The 24,310-nt window shown below is 40.9% G+C and overlaps 1 protein-coding gene across 4 annotated transcripts; it reads left to right on the top strand.

Moving 5' to 3' along the window:
• The first annotated feature begins 5,651 nt into the window (after window positions 1–5,651).
• On the top strand, window positions 5,652–22,347 carry fez2b (fasciculation and elongation protein zeta 2b). Of its 4 annotated transcripts, XM_033648584.2 has the most exons (11): window positions 5,652–6,057; window positions 12,344–12,452; window positions 12,714–12,830; window positions 14,860–15,001; window positions 17,301–17,428; window positions 17,909–18,058; window positions 18,327–18,407; window positions 19,109–19,184; window positions 19,350–19,415; window positions 20,211–20,239; window positions 20,660–20,796. In XM_033648584.2, exons 1-10 carry the CDS (start codon window positions 5,750–5,752, stop codon window positions 20,219–20,221), a joined length of 1,188 nt encoding a protein of 395 aa, XP_033504475.2. In that variant the 5' UTR covers window positions 5,652–5,749; the 3' UTR covers window positions 20,222–20,239; window positions 20,660–20,796. The 4 variants fall into 4 exon arrangements, with proteins under 4 accessions (XP_033504475.2, XP_033504472.2, XP_078029873.1 ...); XM_033648581.2 differs by lacking the exon at window positions 20,211–20,239 and having other exon boundaries at window positions 5,653–6,057; window positions 20,660–22,347; XM_078173747.1 differs by lacking the exon at window positions 18,327–18,407 and having other exon boundaries at window positions 5,654–6,057; window positions 20,660–22,347.
• Window positions 22,348–24,310: the final 1,963 nt, after the last annotated feature.

Raw genomic sequence — 24,310 nt, forward strand, 5'->3', positions numbered from 1 at the left:
TAACTATGTCTTATTTCTCTCAGAGTCAGTGGTGGTGGTGGTGTTGGGAAGGGGCAGGGTGGGGAATACTAAGGGCTTACTGTAGCATCTCTAAGTTCCTTGGGCTGTGGCGGGAAAAGGGGTGATGTGTGGCTTTGCGTTCAATGTGTTATTTACAAAAGTGATTGTACTGTTTTGTATTGTTGTGTAGGAAAAGTGTTATGTATGCATATTTTCAATAAAGCATTCAGGGTTTTGAAAAAAAAGAAAAAGGCCCGTGGAAGTTTGATGGGGCGAGAAATTGTGAAGGCCCCCCCCCACCCCTAGAACAAAGTATCCAGAAACCCCCTGAAACATCAAGAGGGGATCCAGGATCCAGGTCGACCCTGAATCACTGCTTTAGGCAAAGCCTGTGTGGAAGGGTCTGTAGTTTCAAAACCACTGGGTTGAATTTCTGTCTACTTTGTATTCAGTCATTTATTTCTAAATGTCTTGAGAGCAGTTTCTGGAGCCAGAACATCTGGTGAGAGGCTATCTACGATGCCATTAGGAACAATAACGACAATTGCCAATAAAGTGACGTTATTTTGAGTAAGTGTTGTTGTTGGCCGTACGTTTCTGTACAAAACCTGCCATTTAGTTTGGGAAATGGGTGCACGAGGCATGGGTGCTGCTAACATGTGAGAATATCTTCTGTTGGGAACCAAAGTGCTTCATATTTAACATAAAAATAAGAAATTATAGAGTAAATCAGGAGTAAAACCACGATATTGTGACATATTTCCATACAGTTTTTCAACATTTTTGTCGCTTTACTTGATTAAAATGGCTTTGTGATGAAAAGTGGGTTAATGGGGAGAAAGTGTCATCAAGTTAAAAAATAAATACATTTAAGAGAAACACATTAAACGCATTTAAACTGCTGGACTGAAATTTCAAACAAAAAAATGGCTGGCAGTAAACCAGAGTGTCTACAGGTGTCAGACATGTGCATTTAATGCTTTAAAAGATCTTTTCAAGATGATTTTAATAAATTTAGGTTAAGTATAACTACATGTGTAGTCTCGTGCAGAGGTGGGTTTTATGTTGGTATATGGTTTCTAGACTGAGTTACTACACTGACATCACACAGCCAGTAATATCTAATATTTATACTTACATCGTGTGCAGTAACTTGTTCATTTATTCATTTTATGTGCAATAATTTTATTTTACGTTCATGGCATATGTTGGCACTGCTTGTGTGTGTTTATGTGTAGACTATGCATGATATCTTATCCCCCCTTTATTATCTATTTATTACTTTTAGAGTTCTGTTTTATTCCGTGCATTGAATTTCATTGTATTTATTTACAGTGACAATAGAGGGAATTGAATAATGTTAATCTACATTTCACCAACAGGTGCCCAATAAGACAGTATTAGTTTCAGTGGTGGATTTAAAGAAATAAGGAATAAGGACTTCAACACAGAAGAGCTCGACTCAGTTTGACAAAAAGAACTCTAAAAGATGTATACATTAAATGAGATAAAAACGTTTGTGGCAATTGAGACCTCACAAGTACAATGTGTGGTTATTTAATGACATGTCATGCCTAATATTCATAAAATGACATTTAAGACATTTTAAAGCAGGGGTGTCAAACATACAGCCCGGGGGCCAGAACTGACCTACCAAAGGGTCCAATGCGGCCCACTAGATGACTCTGCACACCTCATATTGATGCACATGTGAAGGTTAAGACTTGCCAGGTTTCAGGAGCAAGTTAAACAGTGAGTAGATACTTTATGTAAAATGCTGCTTCAGAGGCTTTTTCCACCCTGACCAGAATACTGTGGTTGTACTCGTACTCCTCATCCTCCGCTTATCTGGGTCCGGGTCGCGGGGGCTGCAACCTCAGCAAAGAAGCCCAGACAGTCCTCTCCCCAGCCACTTCTGTCAGCTCTTCTGCGGGAACCCCGAGGCCTTCCCAGGCCAGCCAGGCGATGTAATCCCTCCAGCGTGTCCTGGGGCAGCCCCGAGGTCTCCTCCCGGTTGGACATGCCCGAAACACCTCCCAAGGGAGGCATCCGGAAGGCATCCTTACCAGATGCCCGAACCACTTCAACTGGCTCCTCTCAATGTGGAGGAGCAGCGGCTCTACTCCGAGTCCCTCCTGGATGTCCGAGCTCCTCACCCTATCTCTAAGGCTGAGCCCAGCCACCCTGCTGAGGAAACTCATTTCGGCCGCTTGTACTCGTGATCTCGTTCTTTCAGTCACTATCCAGAGCTCGTGACCAATCGAGAGCTTCACTTTCTGGCTAAGCTCCCTTTTCACCACAACGGACTGTGTGGTTGTGTTTAAAGATATTAAAACATTGTGCAAAATATTGTCAAGCAGCAGCTTCAGTACAAAAGAATCTGTATCAGACTTCTCTCTTAAAACAATGTGTGTGGGACCCTGCTGCTGAGGCACTGACAAAACTTCAGACTGTAAATAGTTTATAAGGCAGGAGACGACTTCACCTGCTTCTTCAACAGCTTTCACTTTAGTGGAAACTTATGAAAAAATTCACATGTAATGAAACAGTAGGCTGACTGAATGTGGAATAACTGAGACATACAAGTAAGTTTGCACATATTTTAGGATATCTTGGGCTGTTCATTTGTTTTGTAAATGGATGAACATTCTCACATTGTACTTCTTTACACTAAAAAAAGGGGAAACATTTGAAGGGGTTATTATTTATTTTTATTATGCAGCAGTTTTACTTGAGATCAGATTGGGCTGTATGTGGCCCCTGAACTAAGATGAGTTAAACCCCTGTTTTAAAGCCTTTTAAGTTACTGTAGCCACTCTGTAATCTGTTATTTTGGAAAAACACATTATGAAATGTGTCATGATGAGATAATTTTTAAAAAATTTTATTTCACTATTTGTGGTTATAAAAAAAAATTTGCTTATAATATTTGGATCATTTTAATATAAACCACTGTGGGGGCTCTATCAGTCTCCACCATCAGACTCATTGCACCACCTGGTGGTGTATTTTAATCCTAAGTAAAAACAACAGCCACCACCTGAGGGTGCAGCAGAGCAAAATATGATGGAGAGATAATCATATATTGGGAGCTGAGAAAGTAGAGACAGAGTGAAACCATGATCATGGACCCTCGGGAGGACAAGTGCAAACCTAACTTGATAAATTATTTTAGTGGAAGAACCCTTTAATTAGTTTTACATCCTGGTGGCTCGTTCAAAACAGATTTTGAAGTGGATGCTCTGCAGTCTTTTCAGCATGTGAAGTGTTGAACAGTGACTTTGAGGAGTCTTCTTAAGGAAAATAACAGGTACTGCTGTAGTGGTGCTGGCTGCAGATGAAAACCATGAAAACTTTACTGAAAAAAATCTAAAATATTAATCCTGTTAATTCAGAAAAACAGAGCAGATTATTTTCTAAAGTGACTGCATTACGCCTTCATAGCTGCCTATTAAACATGGCAACCAGAGGCAGTTACATCTCCTGCAGCAGTAATTACACTAAGACAGAATACAGGATATGAACTTTCGCAGGTGGTGGGAGAAATGGCCCGTGCGTCTCAGATGATCTCAGGCAGCACATGAGCACAGGAAGTCTGTCAGTCAGTCTGTCACCTCCATCAGGCCTGATGTAGCAGCAGCTGTCACACTGTGGCACAGTTAGTCACTTTCTATCAGATGCAGATAAAAGACACACAGTGCTGCTCCCTGTTAACTGCACAGCTCGTATAAAGAGATCAATAAACATTAATTTACATACAGCCATGTACAGCAGAGTATGAGTGAGCAATGCTGAGGAGCTTTGTATTTGGTTAACAGGATATCTCAAAAACTACTGAACAGACTTAAGTGACATTTGGTGGACAGTTAGGCCTTCATCCAGGGAACAAGTGATTGGCTTTGATGTGGACAGCACCACCACATGGCCATTTATAAAGCTGTTTCTATGTCCTGAAACACAAGGTCAAAAATCAAACTTTGTTTACCTGGCTTCCAGTCAACAGAAGGTTAAGGACACTACTTACTTTGCACCACTGCAAATCAGCCATAAGAAGCAGCTGATCCAACTTCAAATCCTGCTGCAGTTTGGTTCATCTGAGTGGAGCAAAACACATTTTACCAAGCATGTAGGAAAGCAGTGACGATGTCTTTTCTGCAGAAGAGAAGCAAATGTATGGACTGTTTCTCTAAATTGGCTTTATAGTACAGGCTAATAAAACTGCACAACATTTTTTTCTAACTTTTTCTTTTAACCTGTATTGAAAACAGTGATTTAAAGTCAGACATCATGGAAAGTGTCAAAAATAAAATTAAAAACTAAAGTGACTGAAACTGACCAATAAGAAAAGATGGGGAAAACAGAGAGACAGCATTTAAAATCCAATAGTAGACAAATTACAATATAGAACGTTATAATGTGGTGTGGTTGATATATTTTTCTTGGTATTGAATGTTTGAGAGATTTAATTAGATTAAAAAAAATCTATCAAAAAACTTTTAAACAGGATGATTTTGATTAACAGTACTTTCAAAAAAGAAAAAATAACAGTTTGAACTTCACAGAGTGACCAGTAGGGCCTAATTCTAAAAATATAAATTCCCAAATCTGTCCAAAACTGATATATAAAGCAAATGTACTAATTATTCAGATTCACTGTTGCAAAATGTGCATTGTTCTTCTAAGTCAGCAAATATTGACACTGTTGTCAAACACTGAATTTCCCCTCAGGGGGATTAATAAAGTCAATAAACTTAAACTTACATTAGAAGGGTGGAAGTTGTGCAAAATGTCAAAATGGATCTTGTAATCTTGTTAGAAAAACAGAATTTTTTTTTTATTTGTAAGTTCCAAGATGGTTCCCCTTTTGGTAAGATTTTCTTTTTTCTTTTTTTTTTCTTATTTATTAATTTATTCCATTAGTTAGTTAGTTAGTTATTCATCTTATTTTATTTCATTTCATTTCATTTCATTTTAATTTATTTTATTTTTATTTATTTTATTATTTTTATTTTATTTTATTTATTATTTTATTTAATTTTCATTTTTATTTTATTATTTCATTTTATTCTATTTTATTTTATTTATTATTTTATTCTATTTCATTTCAATTTATTTTATTTTATTTTATTTTATTTTTTATTCTATTTTGTTTTATTTCATAGGGTCGATGCAATTTAACATAGTTCCTGTACAGAGCATGAGACTAATGTGTTGCACAGAGAGTTGATAGTTATTGCTCATTTTTAACTCTTGTCCCTAGTTAGGCTTTTACATGTAGATCTAAAGTGTTATTAAAAATGTACAGTTTTAAACCTCATGAAACCACAATTCACTGTAAACATGGAAGGCACAATAAAATACATATACCACTATACACCAATACATTTAAAGTATTTATTTATTTATTTATTTATTAAAGTACATTTTAAATTTTTAATATCTGTCCCAGTAATGAGTAACACAGGCTCTAATATAAGTGTATCTGGGTGAAACATGTAGTTTTTATTAACTGTCATAAACCTGTGGAGTCATACGGTCATATATTATATTATTATTATTATAGAGACCCAGCTGACGTGGTTTTGTTTTGCTCCATCTGGAGGGGGCGGAGCGTCCACAGTGACGTCACACCCTCCCGTCTCTCCCTCGCCCTCTCCGCCTCTCCGTCTCGTCCAGTGTCTCGAAGCCGAGAACAGAGCACCATCGAGCGGTCCGACTGGCTGGCAACCGAGGAGCTCCCACGGCAGTCATGGCGGCGCCGTTAGCCCACTTCGACGAGGACTGGCAGGATTTCAACGAGTTCAAGCCGGCCTCGGCGTCGGCCGACCAGCTGGACCAGCTCAACTCCAACGTGGGCGATCCGTCGTCGGGCCTAGACGATTTCTCAGACCTGGACAACAGTTTCTCCGGGGAGATCTGCAGCTTCAAATCCATGGAGGACCTCGTCCACGACTTCGACGAGAAGCTGACAGTGTGTTTCCGAAACTACAACACCACGACGGAGAACATTGCCCCCATTAAACCCATCACAGAGGACAACTACTTGAAAGACGACGAGTGAGTGTGACATTTATTTTATTTACGCTAACTTTTAATCTCTTAGCTAGCTAGCGTTGTTAGCCTCACCAAGCTAACCTACCGTTGATATTACAGTGAGGGGCTGTTAGCTTAGCCGCAATCAGTGTCGTTCAAAGTTTAGCCAGCTAGCAAGGGCATGTTTGTGTAAGGAGTGTGCACTTTATGTGGTATTATATCAAAATATGTTCATATGTGTCATTATTTAACTAATTGATATCATTAATAACAGGAGAAGCAGCAATATAATGCAGTGTTAGAAACGACAAACACAAAGTTATATCATATTTTGACTGTTTGGTCCTTGAATGGATGAATCAAGAGTTTGTGTGTGTGCGCAGAGGAGAGGGGAGGGGTCATGCCACGTTTCCACTACATGATTTCACACTAAATTAGTGTTAGCTATCAAACCACTGATCCATACACTGAATGAAAGTTGCTCCCTGCACACTTGCTCTTTACCCTGTGTTTAAATCACCTTCATTATATGACACACAAAAATTTGACTTCACCTTTAGGATCCCTGCAGCTCCTCTCACAGCAAACACACACAACATGTCACGTTTCATACAATAACACTGAAAGGTTGCCCTGTCAGAGTCTGTTCCCACAGCCTCTACAGCCCCTCTTATCACAGCCGGAGGTCCTCAGCAGTTGTTGTATCTCACAGACACTCAAATGTCACAACTGCACATTCACATGACAACATGTTATTACTTCCCAGCAGTTAGCCACATTAATCCCACACCGAGCACAGACTTCACTGTGACTACAGAGCTGTGTGGGCTGTGTATCGCCCTCCTGTTGCCTTCTGCTTTCCTCTGCATGTACCATTGCGACATTAGTGATATTGTTAGATCTAATCACAGAAGCTTCCCCTTCTCTACCGATAGGGAAGTTATTCATCTCTTTTTGAAAGTGTTGCTTGGACCTGACTGATCTAGGACATGACTGTTAAGTTTGGGACTCTATCAGCTCAGACAGACGAAGACAACTATCATGTATTGAGAGCTTTGCTTACATAACTTTTACATTAACTGGGTTGAAGAGTAGTGCCAAGTGCACAATTTTTGGAAGCATAATGATGACAGAAGCCAGCTAAAATGTCAAGTATTTGAAAAATCAATGGTTTAAGGCTGCGACGAATGGTCTTTTTTATTTTTTGCCACAGAGCAGCAACATATAGTCGATATATTTATTTGGCGAATGGCAGAAAATGAATCGGCAACTGATTTTAAAACAGGGGTGTCGATAATTGATCAGTCGGTTCAAACATTCATCTATCAAAAATGCTGAATTTCTCAAGTGCAGCTTATACAATGCTGCTTTTCCTATTTGTTGTCTATATAAGGGGTTTAACTAAGGTACAAAATTAGCAACACCCACCAGCCAAATGCAGGTAAATATTCAAGTGGCTGATAGATTTGCTTCACTCACCAGTCAAAAAGTAATCTATGGAGTGGCTGGTATAATTTGAACATTCATTAGCCATTTGGCCAGTGGACAAAAAGCTGGGTATAATAGTGCACAATATTCATGGTTCTGTTTCGGGTTTAAAGTTTGGTACATTTCTGAATAATCAAAAATAATATAACAATAATGATGATTATTCAATAGTGGATCATTGGCCTTTATTCTTACTGTTAAGGCACTCAAATATTGGCATGCTGTCAATAAGAAATGAATAACAAAAATAAACATCGCAGAATATAATGCTCCATTGTAAAGCTCCTAGCTCTTGACAATACCTGAAACCTGTCTACCCAGGCTAAGACAACGAGCAGCTGACAGACTACACCTGGTGCACTGCCAGAACCTTCCTGGTAAAACTTGTGCTCCAGAATTTTACTTCTGCACATGCCAGTGATAGGCATAAATTGATGTTTTTGACAGTAATTTTTTGGGGGCACAGAACCGAGAAAGCTACATACCAAATTGAACATCCTGTACCGAATGCTTCAGGACAAATACACGGCATACCGTTACACCTCTAGTTTATACTATAGTTTTTTCTTCCTCCAAATAGTTGTAAACTGAATATCTTTGGGTTGGACGATTTAGGACATTTAAAAATTTCATTCTGGACCCAGCTGGTCACTTGGACATGGGAACTGAAGACTCAGACAAGACCTTGGAGCTTGGACCTTAGGTTTTTATTTGGACATTTTATTACTGAACTGCAACTTAGCCACACACGTACACACAGTGACAGTCATAGAAGAGAGCTTGTCTCAGCAAAGCAGTAACAATCCTGCACTTAAAAGGTAACTTAAGTGTTTTTCAATGTTTTTTTTTTTGTTTTTTTTACATGTTTTTGTGTCTTAGTGACTAAAAGGAACACCACTTTTTAAAATTGATCCAGTATTGCAGCTGGCATCCGTATTACAGGCTTGGTGCACGTTTGCATCATCAGTTAACGTTCACTAAAAGTGTTTGGTTTTGCCACTGACGGGCTCAGCGGACTTCACTCAGAGGCAATAGCAACTAGTTAAAACTCACAAAAGCTGTCTTGGTTTGTCTTTTCACTGTTCCAACAATCACCAACTATGGTTTGGTTCATATAAACCTTCCATTCACCCACTTAGATGTGAAAATATGTAGGCTGTGTACACACTAAAATTATTGTTTATTTAAATGGCATCTGTTGGGTTTGGCGATAGTGATTATGGGGCTGTTTCTGGTGTAACAAAAAAGGTCTGTCTCTGTAAGGATCCTTTCCATAATGTTGCGACACTTTTAATAACAATCTGAGCCTGTCAGTGGCAAAAACAAACACTTCTAGTGGATGTAAATTGAGGGTGCGCAGAAACCTTGAGTGGTTACATTACAGCTTGTGTTGTTGCTGCTGGCTGCAGCGCTCTCCTTCAATACTGGGCCAGTTTCAAAAATTGTTGTTCCCATTAGTCACTCAGACACAACAACAGGTCGGCAAATACAGAGGTTTCCTTTTAATAGTGCTCTAAATGTTAAGGGGGGGATGTAGGAGAGCTGGTCAGACAGGGTGAGAAGCATCTATGGTTGTTGTAGGTAAAGACACAGCGGAAGGAGGGAACAGAATAATTGGACAGCAGCCTGGCGAAGCCCAAAGAGCAGCGCCAAGCTCAGTGAGAGTCTTTTCTGGATGACTGCACTTTTGCAGGACGTGCCTAGCCGCTTAACAAGTTCTCCAGAAAGACCGTGGCTGAGACGAACAACGGGGATGACAGGGAGGAAATGTGTGTGTGTGTGGGTGTGAATGAAGAAAGGGAAATGCGTTTGTTTTAAAGCCAAGTTGTGCATGTGGATTATACATACGCAACAGAAAACAACATCCACATGATATATTCACGCAAGTGAATCAGACAAATTGGCAGCATCGAAGTAGAAACGAGGAAATTGGTCCCCTGAAATCTAGACTGGCCTCGTTTTGAAATGTAAACGCTCTCAGTGAAGCTAATCGTGTATTTTGGCATGCACTCACGTGCCCGGCACAGTGTCATTGCTTGAGGCAAAAAAAATGCATCCTGCCAGCCTTTGCCCTATTTAGAGCAACCCCTCAGTCCCCCGCTCCCCAAGCTGTGCACAAGCACTTCAGGGGGAAACATGCAAGTTATGTAAACACTTGTCCGTTTGTGTGTGTGTACGTGTGTGTGAGGAAGAGGGTATGACGATGCAGAGCCACTCTGACACATGGGTTCACAGCATCCATCCTCTCCGCTCGCAGCAGTCACCAGGAATAAAAACACAGTGACTTGCACGTGCAGTTAAATTTAATATTCTGCAGAGACTTGATTATCTGTCATTGCGTTTGAAAACATGCACATGCACACAACTGTTCCACATGAAGGGGCAGTTTATTATATTGTTACAAAATATATATCCTTTTAATTAAGTCTCCAACAAATCATGAATAACATAAAATGAATCAGGATGTATTAAATCATTCTGACCCATAATCATCTGGTCAATCCTTACCTGAATAACTACGCACAAGTCGAGTATGATATTTAGAGCTTAACAAACACTGTGTTTTGAGCTGGAACATTTGGCACCGAAATAATTCAGATTTTTTACATTGTGTGCATACATACTTGCACATATTTTGCAACAGCCCCTCAAATCCGGATGGATTTCACAGTCGAACAGTAAACTTGTTTGTCTAACAGACTCGGCGCCACCATCTGCTCAGCAGTGATAGCTTCTCTGCCAACGTGCGTGCTGCAGAGTATTGTAAACATTCAACAGTCTGCTGGTGTAATGATGACACTGTGTCTGAATCAGCCGATATTATAGCAGACTTGTAAAAAAGACTCTACTGATCTGAACACACAGTTTTCACAGAGATGAATTCCATATGGGCCGCCGAAAACATTGCGGACCTTTGCTTTTAGGTTGAGCCACCGTATGTGCGTCAGCGTTTCTCACCAGGGAATGTTTACTGAGGGAAGATGACGTGTGATTAAGGAGTTGTTACATTCGTCATTGGTTTTAAGGAGCTGATTTGAGATGCAGCAGCAGGAACGCAGGGAAGTGGTAAGGGGGTGGTCAGAGGACAGGACATGACACTGCCAAGTAATGCTGTGTCACAGTAAAAAGAGAAGGAAACAGAGTTTGTCTTATCTGTGGCGAAATGAAAATGTCTTACTTAAGCCCCTTTTCCACAAGACAAAAAAACAAACTAACACCCACCAACTTTTGCCTTTAGTGGGAAAGGTTATAATCGATATTCTTCCCGCGAAAATTGACTCTGCAGCAGTGGCGGCTGCTGGACTTTCAAACAGGGGAAGCTCACTTTAAGTTTACAACATAAAATCTGTCATATTGTAGCGAGGCAGTAACTTATAAAAGCAACATTTAATTGAAGCCATTTTCCAACCACCCTCATGCTATAGAACCACAGCAAAACACACCTCAAAGATTTTCAGATGGTTTAAACACCTGAACTGTGTACAGACGGTGAAAATGAGCTATATTGCTGATGGAAATAACGAACTCCAGACGGCACTCTGTCAGAAGACTACACTCCAATATCTGCATGGGACTGAGCTCGAAATGCGACGATGCCGATGTGTATTTCCAAAGCGCTGTCAATCACAAAGGGGTTCAGCCTTTTAGACAATTCCTCCAATCATCATGCATACACCGAGCGTCCTCTCCCGCCTACCACTCCATTAGGTCCCAGGGAAGCTGAGCCTCCCAGGAAGTGACGATTTTGTCGCATTTATCCAATGACTGTCTCGCTATGCTGCATGAAAAAAATGCTTGGAGGCTCCGCGTCCACCGTGCTGACACGAGAATGTATGACAGGGAGGTCGCGTTTGAAAACTGGTGATGAACAGCTGGCGTTTGAACGCATCCTAGTGCATGTTTAATGCAATGTAAATTCTTATTTTAATGTAAATTCAGTAGTGCATATTTGATCATTTCTTCTATGATGCTTTGTCAGCATCAGCTAATAAGATAACAGCCTGTTCATCTCCCCTCAGTCATTTTTTTGCAGCAGTAAAAAATATCTAGTGGACTAAAAGTAATTAATTATGTTATTCTAGTAGGCTACTTTAAGTTTAATTTGTATTTTTTGACAATAATAACTTCTATAATAAAAAAAGATATTTACACACAAAAATATTGCGAAACTATGCAGTTTGTTTGGTGCTGTGGTTTGGGTTTTACGTGACAACACATGACCACAAAACGTAGGCTATTTCAACTTTTCTTTTATTCATCTTACATTGACTGAGTCGGGGTCACTCTTATGGACTTGGGTCAGGTTCAGACAGAAATATGTGACCCAAGCTGCATGTCAATATAAACATGACACCTGGTTGGACATGCAGATTTTTCCAGAGCAACTGTTAGTAACGTTTGCTTTTCTTTCTCATCTCAGCCACAAACTTCTTCCATCTTTGTCCAGGCAGTGCTCAAAAATCGTTCTGAAAAAGTCAGCACTGAGTTTGAAAGAGAGGCTGAATAAGTAACATATAAAAAGAAGCAGCCACCGTAACATTTTAACTGGCTTCCACGCTGCTTTCTAACTAACCCTGTTTTCTGCTGCGCTCATGACGTCAAACATGACACACCAGTAAAGAAACAGAAAGGCATACTCATCTCCTGATAGTGGGAAAAGAGTCTGTCACTTATTTATAGTTGGTTTCCTATGTTTATAAAACCCGCATACATGTGCTGATTTGGGGCGGAAAGGGTGTTAAATTCTGTCCCTTAGTCACAACATTATTCTGTTTACTCTTCATTCTTAATTAAATCATGAACTCCTCTGTCTTTCCTCCAGGGTCTGGAACGCTCTGACAGATAATTATGGCAACGTGATGGCTGTGGACTGGAAGACATCGCACACTCGCTCCCTACACCTGCCCACCCTCAACATCACAGAGCATGAGGTACCACTGAGACACACACGCACGCACACACACAGTCCTTTAGCGTAACATTTCAAGCACACAGTAAAATGCACAGGCTCCATTTCCATAATCCTGCGCTGCTTTTAAACCTCGCAGAAGAGAAGCCAAGATACAAATGTAAGCATTTTGCTCCCCTGCCTTCAATCTGCTTAACCACCTGTTTGTTGTCTCATCCAAGTTGCATCTCGCTCTGTCTTTCTCGTCCTCCTAAATCTCTGCCCTCCTTTCCCCGATGGACAGAAGTTGGATAACCAGTCTCTGGATCTGTCTGACGATGAGGAGCTCAGGGAGCAGATGGATATGCACTCGATCATCGTGTCCTGCATCAACGATGAGCCGCTCTTCACAGCCGAGCAGGTAACACGCTCGCAGTTGCATGTGTTGCTGTGTGTCTGTCATAAGGAAAACTCGTGAGGGCTGAGAACATTTCGGCTTCTTGGGGAGGTGGCATGAATCAAATGTGAATAAATATGCACTGCAGTTTCCTGTATTTGGGGCCTTTCCTATCTTAGGTTGGGTACCAAACTCGGTACTTTTAAGGACAATGAATAAATTATGTCGGCACTACCAAGTACCAGCTCACGTTAAATCCATCACTGCCACATATCAGTACCTGAGAGCGCATCTGGATGAGAACGCTGGGTTTAGACAAGAGACAGAAGTGGCCGAGGTGCCCCAAAGCCTGGAAGCTGGCCACGGAGCTCAGAGGCTGGCAACAGAGCTCTGTGGAGCTGCTTGGTTCAACTTCACACAGGAGGCGGAGGCACCCTAAAGCCAGGAAGCTGCTCCATCGACTAGTGGGCCAAAACTGCAACCAGTCTGCCGCGAGTTTTGGCGTCTGGTCTGTTTTCTTATCAGTATCATTTTAGCAATAGCCTGTTGTCACTGCTAGACGGGCAGACACACTCACAAATAGAGACAGATTAGCTCTGTGTGTGATTAGAAAAGTCACCCCTGCAAAAATTTAAATTTTTGTTATTACAGAAAAAAGGTATTGTTTGGTACCAGTACCTAATTACAGGTAGCGTACGGTTATTGGTTCAAATGTAGATGGTACCCAACCCTATTTGTATCTGCAACACACTTGCATAATATGCAAATTTCTGGTTCATGTTAAAACAGATATGGCCTAAAGAAGTTGCTTCCTTTTCTTTTCTTCTGGCCTAATAATTACTATGAAGTCCAGCCTGTTTGTTCAGTTATGTTTTTCAGTTGTGTTTCAGCTCAGTTTTTTTGTGTTTGCATGCATACACACACAGATGTCAGGTTGTGGATGGGATATTTCTTCCTGGGACGCTTTTATAAACCATTTGCAAATGTCATGATGAGCTGAAATAGCTCTCAGAGAGGCAAACTACAAACAGACTGAAGTGAGCAGAACCAAAATAGCATCCTGGAAAAATGGATTTACTGCTCCCAGTTCGCTGGTTATTTTTCGTATGAGGGACTTGAAGTTGTTGCATCTCTAAACATCTAATAATGTAACAACTCACAGCAGACTCCTGCAGTCGTTCTGACACTCTTCATGTGTCTTACACAAACACCAGCTGTGGTGAGACATGCAGGTCAGACTGGACCAGTGTTAATCTTGTTTTTAAAGGGACAGTTCACTCCAAAATGAAAAGCACAGACCTTGATGTATGCATTTTCAATGGGGAACTATTTTCTTTCTATTAAACTATACCAGCCAACAATATCACCGTGCAGAAGGAAGCATGCATCTACTCATGGATGATAGGCTCATGCTCGTGACAGAACGAGATGTAAACTTTACTGGCGTCCTCCTTGGCTGAGCTGTAACGTTAGCTAGCTCAGTGGTGCTAGGTGAGCTAGCAGTAGATGCATGCTTCCTTCTGCGCGGTGATACAGTTGGTGGGTTTAGTTTGGTAGAAAGAAACTACATGAAACTGCTCACAACAAGGTCTGTGGATTATCTTGAGTAACCAGGTCATGATTTCTGTAAAGAGAGATTGATGTTGAGTTTTTCAAATGTATTTTTTTGGCACCTTGAGCACCACAAGCTGAGTGCCATCTAGTTCCATTATATTGGAGAGAAGGCAGACATCTCTACAGCTGATATCTCCAACACTCTCACATCTTTGTGATTTGGGGGTGAACTGTCCCTTTAAATATAATTTTCTCTTGCTGGTAAGCTTGAACTTTAACAGGCAATAATATACAGGAAAACACACCTTCAGGCTGTAAATATCAGTGTGTGAACTACAGCTGAGAAATAACAAACCTCATAAAACACAGAGATCACACAGTCACATTACATCCTTATGTAAACCTATAAACGACAAATTTACGACATATAAAAATCTAAAACACACTACCATACCCGTGTGAACATATTTGTGTGTCTATTTTGGGGGGTGTCGTTTAGGTGATAGAGGAGATAGAGGAGATGATGCAGGAGTCTCCAGACCCAGAGGACGACGAGAGCCCCTCGCAGTCTGACCTGTCCATGCTCTCTCAGGACCTCCACACCCTGAAACGCTCCGGCTCCAACACCAGCTACGAGGACCGTGAGTATTGTTGTGTACATTAACAAGATAAGAATAAATGTTTAAGTGTTTGTGCTCATCCCTTTTTCACACTCTGCTGCCATTTGACAGTTATCTAAACCACTCAGTGAAGTGTAATAGGTCGCGCTGTCTGGTACACGAAGAAACGGCTACACTCATATGCACTAACGTTCTTACGTAATGTGTAACAAATGCAAACCGACAGCAATTACGCTGTTCTTACATGTTATATAATCAACAGCATATATTTGGCTTGAACACTGTTTCTATTGCCACACTGGTGCAGAATGAGCAGTCGCACCAAGTTTGCCTTAAGGCTAAAGATTTTGTTTTAGATATCTCCTTATATTAACGTATTTTTTCCCTACATTCATGTCACTTCCACCTTTGATTCGTCGCACATAGAGGAGATTTTCACACATGCTTTAAAGGGTATGCTTACCCTTTAAAGCATGTGTGAAAAATTTCTGTGTCTAAGTGACTAATAGGAACAACAATTTCTGAATCTGGTCCAGCTGCAAAACAGGCTGCAGTGCATTGGGGCATTTGTACATCATCAATTGACTTCCTTTAAATGTGCTTGTTTTTGCCACTGACAGGATCAGATTATCATTCTAAGTGTGGAAAGGATCCATACAGAGATAGAAGTAAGAGTAAGATCCTTTTTGTTCAACCAGAAACAGCCATTAAATCGCCATCGCCAAACCCACCACTCCATTTTAATAAACAGTAATTATATCATCATAAAAAACACGACAGAAACAAAATAAAACTCACAAAAGCCGCCTTTGTTAATCTTTCCACTGTTCCAACAATCATCAACTGTGGTTTGGCTAAAATAAACTTTTAATTCACCCAGTAAGATTTGAAAATATGCTTGCTTTATACACGCTAAAATGACTATTTATTTAAATCTGGTGATTGGTTTGGTGATTCAGTTCAATTCAAAACACTTAATTTAAAAGGCCCATAGAGTAGCACAACAACACATACAGACAATTGACAAGACAACATAGACAATTAAAAGGATGCTACATGAGATGCATTAAAGTGCTGGAAGTGCTTAAGTCCATGAAAAATACTATAAGTCAATATAAAGTGCGTGGTGGTGGTGGGGGGGCAATGGTGTGGATACTGAATCAGTGGGGTTGGGAGTTCAGGAGCTGGACAGCCCTGGGAACAAAGCTTGTCTTTCTCCTCTGAGTCCTGCAGCCTGGGCAGCGAAGTCTGCGTCCTGAGGGGAGCCACTCAAACACCGGGAACAGGACATGAGAGGGCTCCTGAAGGATTATGAGGATAGTGCTTTTAGGGCAGTTTGTGGTTTAACAAAAAGGATCTTACTCTTTAAGAAAAAGTCTATCTCTGTAGGGATCCTGTGCATAATGTTTTCAGACACTTGGAATAACAATCTCAGCCTGTCCGTGGAAGAAACAAGCACTTTTAGTGGACGTAAATTAAAGTGGGTGGTTTAAATTGTGCCTGTGTAGCTGTCTCGCTTAATACTGGATCAATTTCAAAAACTGTTGATCCCATTAGTCTTAGACACATAATGTGTCTTAAATCGTGTACTTCTGTACTTACACTTAATATTTTGAGTGCATAAGTGCGTTCACACTGAGAAGTATGGAAAAATGCAGTGCACTATGAGTACCCGGATGGTGCACTCAAAACGGTCAAGAAGTTAAGTGTGGAACTATGGACACTTCTCACCCTCAATGGTCGCCATCTTGGATACGTAGCAGAAGGGGAGGGACCACTTTTCAAACTGGTAATGGAGGCCGAGGACTGTGCGACTGTGAACGTCGCTGCATTGTACAAATATACGTGTTTTTTGCAGTAAGCACCACTATACTGTTGTCGGGTATAAGCCAGCAGTATGTTTATTGGGTTAATTTAGCAGTCTGTAATGATTTGGTACCGCGAACGATAACGCGAATGCTAGTTTGCTAACTAGCTAATTTGCTGTTGTCATTTCTGGTGAGTGCACAACGGCCGTGTTTGGTTTGAGACACTAACCTGTTGAAATTCACACACTATACCAATGAGAACATAGTGCACATAGTATACTACATGGAAGTGTACTAACGGAAGTATGTGATTTGAGACACAGCGAGAGCAACATGGGAAAGTAGGGTTCAGGTTGAAAAATATCAAACTTACCCATATCTAAGCATCAGAGGCCACTACTTAAATGTGATTATGAATGTTCAACATTGTAATATTGCTTGTTCCAGAAATTCATACACACAACAAGTACATAAATATACTACGTCCTAATCTATGTACACCCTATCCTCAGGGCTGCGTCAGCTGTCTGTGTCCGAGCTGACCGAGACTCTGGAGGAAGTGGAAACGGCAATTCGCCGCTACAGTGAAGAGCTGATCCAGGCTCTGGCCCTGCGAGACGAACTGGACTATGAGAAGGAGGTACTTTGATTTTGATCCTCTTAACTGCATCGGCTCAGCATCACAACAACGAGGCGACAACATAAACTGCATGTGGGTCTGTTGAGATATTATGAAGCTAAGAACCAGTCCAAAACTGACCCAGTTATTAACAGCATTATGCCGTCTGTACAGTCAGAATCAGTCAGACAGTTCCACAGTAATGCTTGGTTGTAAGGAAGCGTTTAAATGTTAGATTTAATTTGAAGATAACATGGCCATTTGAATGTCTGTTGTGTGCGCTCACAGTGTTGTGTAGGCTGGTGAGAGGTCAGTGAATTGCCGGCAGCTTTTCTTTTACATTGTAATTTACTTCAATGTCATGACGGTGTATTTTTAGCAGCAGATAAAAATAGATTTGTCAAACAGCATTACATCCATGAAGAAGGAATTAAAAAAATAATTTGCAGTTTGATCTTGAAACGCACATAAATTAAGGACTTCTGTTTGAATAAAAAACAGGTGAAGAACAGCTTCATCTCGCTGTTGATCGACGTGCAGAACAGACAGAAGGAGCACCGCGAGCTGCTGAGGAAGAAGAAGAAAATCAGAAGTACGACGACAACCGGGCCCAACGGCCAGAGGACAGCCAGCACGCACATACCAGGCACGGTGAGTCATGTGGTGACACGGTGTGTGAGGCATCAACAAAGACAAAAACATATGCCCTGAATGCATGATTACAATGACGATCAGTGGAATAGACACGCAGCCACACACTTCTTCTTCAGAGTATCAGCAGCATGATGCATGAGCTGACAGTTTGCGTGGGAGAGCTGCTTTCACTCGAGCACCAAGACTTTCCTTCTTTCCCTTTAATACAGAAACCGCCTTATCTCTCTTTACTCTCTTTTTCCTTCCTTCCTCTCGCTCCTTGTAGCTCCTCACTCTGGAGGGACTCTCCAATGTCATTCAAAATGGCCTCCGTCAAACTTTTGGCAACACTGGAGGGGACAAACAGGTGCCCCTGCTCTTTCTTTCAACACAACGTGTTTTTTCTTTGCAGACATTTTTCTGTCCTCTTCTTTTTTTCCTTTTTATCACTTTACAGCTTCTGCTGGAGTTTGATGTCATATATTCCATCATTGACTTCATCTGTTTTCTCTTTGTGGTTGATTTTAATTGTCGGTTTTGCTTTACTTAGTCATGATTTACCTTTTTTGATAACTTGATTTCTTTCTTCAGTTGTCATTTTATTTATTTTATTTCATCACTTGTCATATTTTGCAGTTTTTACTGTGTTGTCATTTTGTTGTTCCTTTGTTTGAAGTCAAAAGGACACTATTGCATAACCACTGTCTCTTTAGCTCACATCAGAAAACATTTACTTCATTGAAGGAGCTGTGTGTAGGATTTAGTGACATCTAGTTGTGAGGTTGGAGATTGCAACCAACTGAATGGAAGTATAATTCTGACAATATATCCCCCTAAATCCTACACACTGCTCCTCTAAGTCATTAAGGGTTGAAACAAGCCTGTACTTGTTCATATGTTGACCGTCATGACACTGACATTATATCACCCTCTAACACTTGAGCCTTTTGTGTTTAAGATTAAATTAAAACATTGTACACATAAAAATCTATGTTGTCACTTTAACCGTCCACCTGCATGTGTAACAGTATTCTTCTGTTGTGTCTTACATGATGTTCCTTTTTTCAGTACTTGACCACAGTAATCCCATATGAGAAGAAAGCCGGCTCCCCGGCAGTAGAAGACCTCCAGATTCTCACAAAGAGTGAGTGTATTGACCCCTCATTACAATATACACACCAACTGGACCATAATGACAAATTAAATGTGGTCGTCTCCACAGCTTGTTGGTCTTAAAAACAGTTTTCTGTGTTTTGTTTTAGTGCATGTTATGTATTCAAAATGTAATGAGCTGCTCTGTCCTTGTTAGTCCTCCACGCCATGAGGGACGACAGTGAGAAGGTACCCGCTCTGCTAACAGACTACATTCTCAAAGGTAAACACGTAGCACATCCTCAGTCAGTTTTAACTGCTTCCTGTGAGTGGGGTAGAAATCTGAGTCAGTCATATTAAGTTCGCTCATTGCAGTAATGAAAAGTGTTCCAATAGTCTTTTTCCATAGACTGTATATAAAGATGGACGACACGTCTTCACTTTCTCCCACTATTCAAAAATGAAGCCAAAATATTCTGTCATTTGGAGCCAGAGTCAGGACAGTAGCGATCTCCATGGTATTGAGTTCCAGCCCATACACCTGTCCAACCAATCATGAGCAAAGCCATTGATAGCAAGCACACTGATTGGCACATTCAGCCGTCAATAATGACTTCCTGTTCATAGCATCAAATAAATAGTTATACCCAAATTTATCAGAAAAACGAACACTTGAACAAACACCAGTCTGATAGAAACTACCTTCAATGACAGATGCCGTATATTGCAGCCAGCTACCTGGGAGCGATTGAGGTGTTTTGGCTTCACTGTCATGTCGTCTGTCTTTGTTATACAGTCTGTGATTTAGAGGTGTGTGTCAGGGGCAGGTGACTTTTGTTTGTGTCTGTTCCACCTGACATTCAGACATCCTGCCCCCTGTTGTTTAAAATAAGAGATGCAAAATTCACTTCTCCATTTTCAGGGAAGCTGACAGTAGAAAAAAAAGATGCCACATAGAAAAGTAGCACTCAGCACAAACATTAATTAAAGGGAGGGGAGAAATGCTTTCCTTGCCACCCTTCACTGTTGACCTGTACCTTCCTTGTCTTTCGTCTGTGCTGCATTGTCCTCTGGGTAGCTCTGGTATGAGAGCAGTGGAAACTTGAGGTTTGTGAGGCACTGACACATTAACACAGATTCTTCACCTTCAGCCTTCTCTTCAGAGCCCTGTCAAACGCCCTGCTCTCTTTCTCACCTCTTTGTAGTTTCACTTTCTTTCCCCCCTCAAAGCAGCAGCCTTCCCTCACTCACTCTTCGCTGTAGTGCCTCTCGTGCTGTGCGGTGCTTGTGGCTGCACTACACTTACCCTGAAACACATTAATACACCCATGCATATAACTCCCCTTTTCTGCGAGCTTGTAGTAGCAGCTGTTCTCGTGTCTGCTTCTCACTTGTTTCTTCTCTTTACTCACCCCACATTTTTCCCCGTGGTAGTCACTCTTCCATAGTTTCACAGCTCTCCTTAATGTGCCACAGCGGGTATCAAAGCAGCACTGATCATACTCTGATTTTATCTTGTCTCCGCAGTGCTTTGTCCCACGTAGAGCCAAAGGCTAGGTTCCTGTTTCCAGAACCAGTCGTCGGACCATCAGAAGAAAGTTCTGGTAATCTGGAAGAACCCAGACAATGGATTCAAAAATCTTCCTTCCTCGTCATTTTTCAACATAGACTTTCTTTCCTTGTGGCTTTTTTTTTACTCTGCCACTGTTGTTGTTCCTAAGATTTTAACTCTAGCTATAACTCCTCAGTCTGTATAGTTCTTTTCATATGTAGTGTTTTAACTTTTTAATGCCTGAGTGCTACAACCCTGTATATCCTGACTGCATGATGACTCGTCTATGGATGCCGGTAATCAGTATTAGTCCGAACACCTCACTTCCTGATTGGCTCTCGAATGGAGAAGAGTCAGGTGTGTTTTTTTTTTTAATTCCACAGGCTTTATCAGCAGCAGGCCTGTGAGAGAGACGCAGTCTGTTTTGTAAATCGAATGCATTTGCATCCGCGTAGTTCATGCCTGACGGGGAAAACAAATCCTGGCAGAATCTGTGAATATCTAAGTGCCAGGCTTGTCGTGGTGTCGAGCGTAAATCCTGTTTGTCCTGTATGGAAACCTTCGCTTTAACGGCATTAGTTGAATGATTGCGTTTAATATTTCGGGGTTGATAACTCTGCTTGCTAAGGATCAAAGAGCAAACCCTTTAATTTTACAATCCAAAATCAAGATCCACCCGTCTCTGCATGTTGATTTTGGGTTTATGCTCGGTTTTGGCTGTTAGATGAATGTTCAGAATGAAATATTTTGTATACGATTAAGAGAAATTGCACAGTTTGGGGAACTTTTTACTTTTTGAAAAAGGGAAAAGAAAACATGAAACGACTTGAGAAAGTACACGCTGGATGAACAAACGTGTAAAGCATATTTTTGGAGATGGAATAGTTTTTAGTGAGATTAGAAACTTGCCAGTAGCCACCTTTTTGTGACCACGTTGCTACACCATTTTGTAAATGCTGTCCATTGACCTCTGAGCCCTCGAGTAGTGACCGCCACCCCCAACAACTTTATCACGTCCCCAGGAGTCGTCATTACATGAGTCTGAAAATACCTCGTATAACATTATTGCATTAGTAGAAAATGACGGAACTGGTCGTATCATTAAGATAAATAGTGTAGATTGAGATTATGTTAGCTTTGATAAATGTGTAGTTAAGCTTCTGTTACAACCTGTGGGGTTTTATCTATCTGTTAACCCTTTAACTGTTGTGTAAAGTTTGTGGTAGCGCTTTAGTCTGTCAGTGATCTGGTCATGTAGTAGAGGAATATGTGGTGGATGTACTTAAGAGTACGTACCACTAGATTAGTGTTAAATGAGGCTTAGAAGCTTTAGCTAGTGGTGCCAAAACACGTCAACATGAGGATTTGTTGTCATCCATCTATTTACCTTATGAGACATATGAGAACTTAAACAACCTTAAAGGGGTGCTCCACTGATTTTACACATCTCAATTTAGACGTCATACAGAGGACTACTCAACTACTCAGCCCTGCAATATTATGTTTTGTGACACTGAATGGATTCTCTTAAAGCACTGTATCAATTTTTACTTAATAATTTACGTGCAAAGAGTTGCGGCAGTGGTTCATTTTTATGTTCTGATCTTCAACGATTTGACTCTTATATTTCAACATAACAACGTAGCACTTGTGTAAAAACAAATAACGGGCCAGTGAAACAGGCAGCATCATAAAGGACGAACTGCAAGCTCCTAAAATTAGATTTAAAAAAAAAGCTGTGTACCACCCATAGCAATATGTTGAATCGTTTAACGGTTAAAGGTAGAGAATGTTTTTGACAGGTTATGCATTTCGGTATATAGTTTAATTTAGCAGTTTTTCAGTTTACTTTCTTGTGCACCACCCAGGACTGTTGGTAGCTAGCTAGTGGGGCAGCTCATTTGACGATTACCGCTAGTAATGCCTTCCTGACCCAAGAGCATTACTGTGGAAACATTGCACCCACCCTTCAGTTTCCCCCAAGGTCGCCCTGTTGATTAACAACGGTACATTGTTAACTATGTTATCACTGTTTAGCTCCGTTAGCACCATTAGCTGTGTTAGCAGAGCTAGTGGTGCTAGCTTAGTTAACAGTGCTAAAGGAGGTTTGCAGCTCAAAAAGAAGCCACGTATTCACCAGAGTGACCTGGGAGGAGACCAAAGGGTGGCAACCATGTTTCTGCAGCAGTGCACAGGATAGCGTTACCAGCGGTGCCACTAGCTAGCTCCCACCAGACCCAGGTTATGCCCAGTTCAGTGCAGCCATGGCTAGCTAACAGTAGAGACCAAACGGTCGGTAGTGGGCACTGTGTTTCTACATGTTAATGCAGCTAGCCAGCTGTCAGTCAACAAAGCCAAAAGAAAAGAAAAGGCAAAACATTTATAAAACAAAACATTTCTCCACCTCTAAATGGATAGCACTTGTGGCCCTAACCCTCTCTGGGTCAGTGGAGTGCTGGACTAAAAGTAAAGGTCTTTTGTATTTCAAGTTTTTATCTTAGAAATTAACTGGTTAGTTACCGATTACTGGGTGTCTGGCTAAAGCAAAATTAACCAGAACCGACTTCCCTACCTTGTATCATATCATATGTATTTTATCACCGGATTGTGAATACACTCCTAAAACAGTTGTTTAATGTCGTCTGTAGTTCCGGAGAGATTTTGTCAAAGATGAGGAAGTAACCCTAAGGATGTCACAGGGGTCATCTTGGCCTGACTACAAATTTATAGCAGAAAGCTTATGTTACAAACTCAAGGCATTGAGTTTAAAAGATGTGTTTGTTCACCCAAATGAAAATACTCTATTGAGTTGCATTATGGGAATTGTAGGACCCAGTGTTTTTGGAGCTAAAACTCAGGTAGCTCAGCCTGTTGTTTTTTTTTTTTTTAATGTGTCCTTTGCAAGTCTCCCAACACATCATTGCAATGCAATATGAAATCACTGTAGCACCCCTTTAAAAAAGCGTACCACCAATCTAACACTGCATATCTGTTGGTACACTGATGTTCAGATCACCAGCGACTACAGGTGCACCACACACTGTCGGATCAGGTCTAGTCTAGCTCTCAGGTACGATCATCAGTGTTTCAAAATCTCTTTCTGAAAGGTACTGACATTCCTGAGTCTTTGTATGTTTCTGGAAATTTTTTATCAGCTAGACTCGCTGCACTTTTCACAAATTTCTCTAAATACCTTGACGAGCCAGTGGAGGTCATCACGGCAGCCTCTTGTACTAAACCAGGGTAGCATTACAGATGTTGATTACACCGTGATTTGTTGAAACACAAGTTAATGCTTTAAGGCCTAGACTCCGCTTAGTAGTAACAGTAGTAGGTGTAGCTAGCAGTTAAACAGCACAGTAGCATCCGCTTGGTGTAGCAGTCTAGTGACGATAGCGTAGATGCAGTTGTAACATCCAGCGACAAACTTTAATGTGAGAAAGTGAAACTTGTACGAAGGAATTTAATTTCACGGGTTAAACATAAGCATGTTTTTGGTGCATGTGGCCAGAAGAAAAGGACATAGGAAGATGACAAGGGGTGTGATAAAGTTAACGGATGTTGGGGAAGATTGCACAAAGTTTCTTAAATTTAAGGGGTCTGTTTTATTCTTTTGTAAAGGAAGA

This window comes from Epinephelus lanceolatus, chromosome 13, assembly GCF_041903045.1.
Source record: "Epinephelus lanceolatus isolate andai-2023 chromosome 13, ASM4190304v1, whole genome shotgun sequence".
NCBI classification, from domain to species: domain Eukaryota; kingdom Metazoa; phylum Chordata; class Actinopteri; order Perciformes; family Serranidae; genus Epinephelus; species Epinephelus lanceolatus.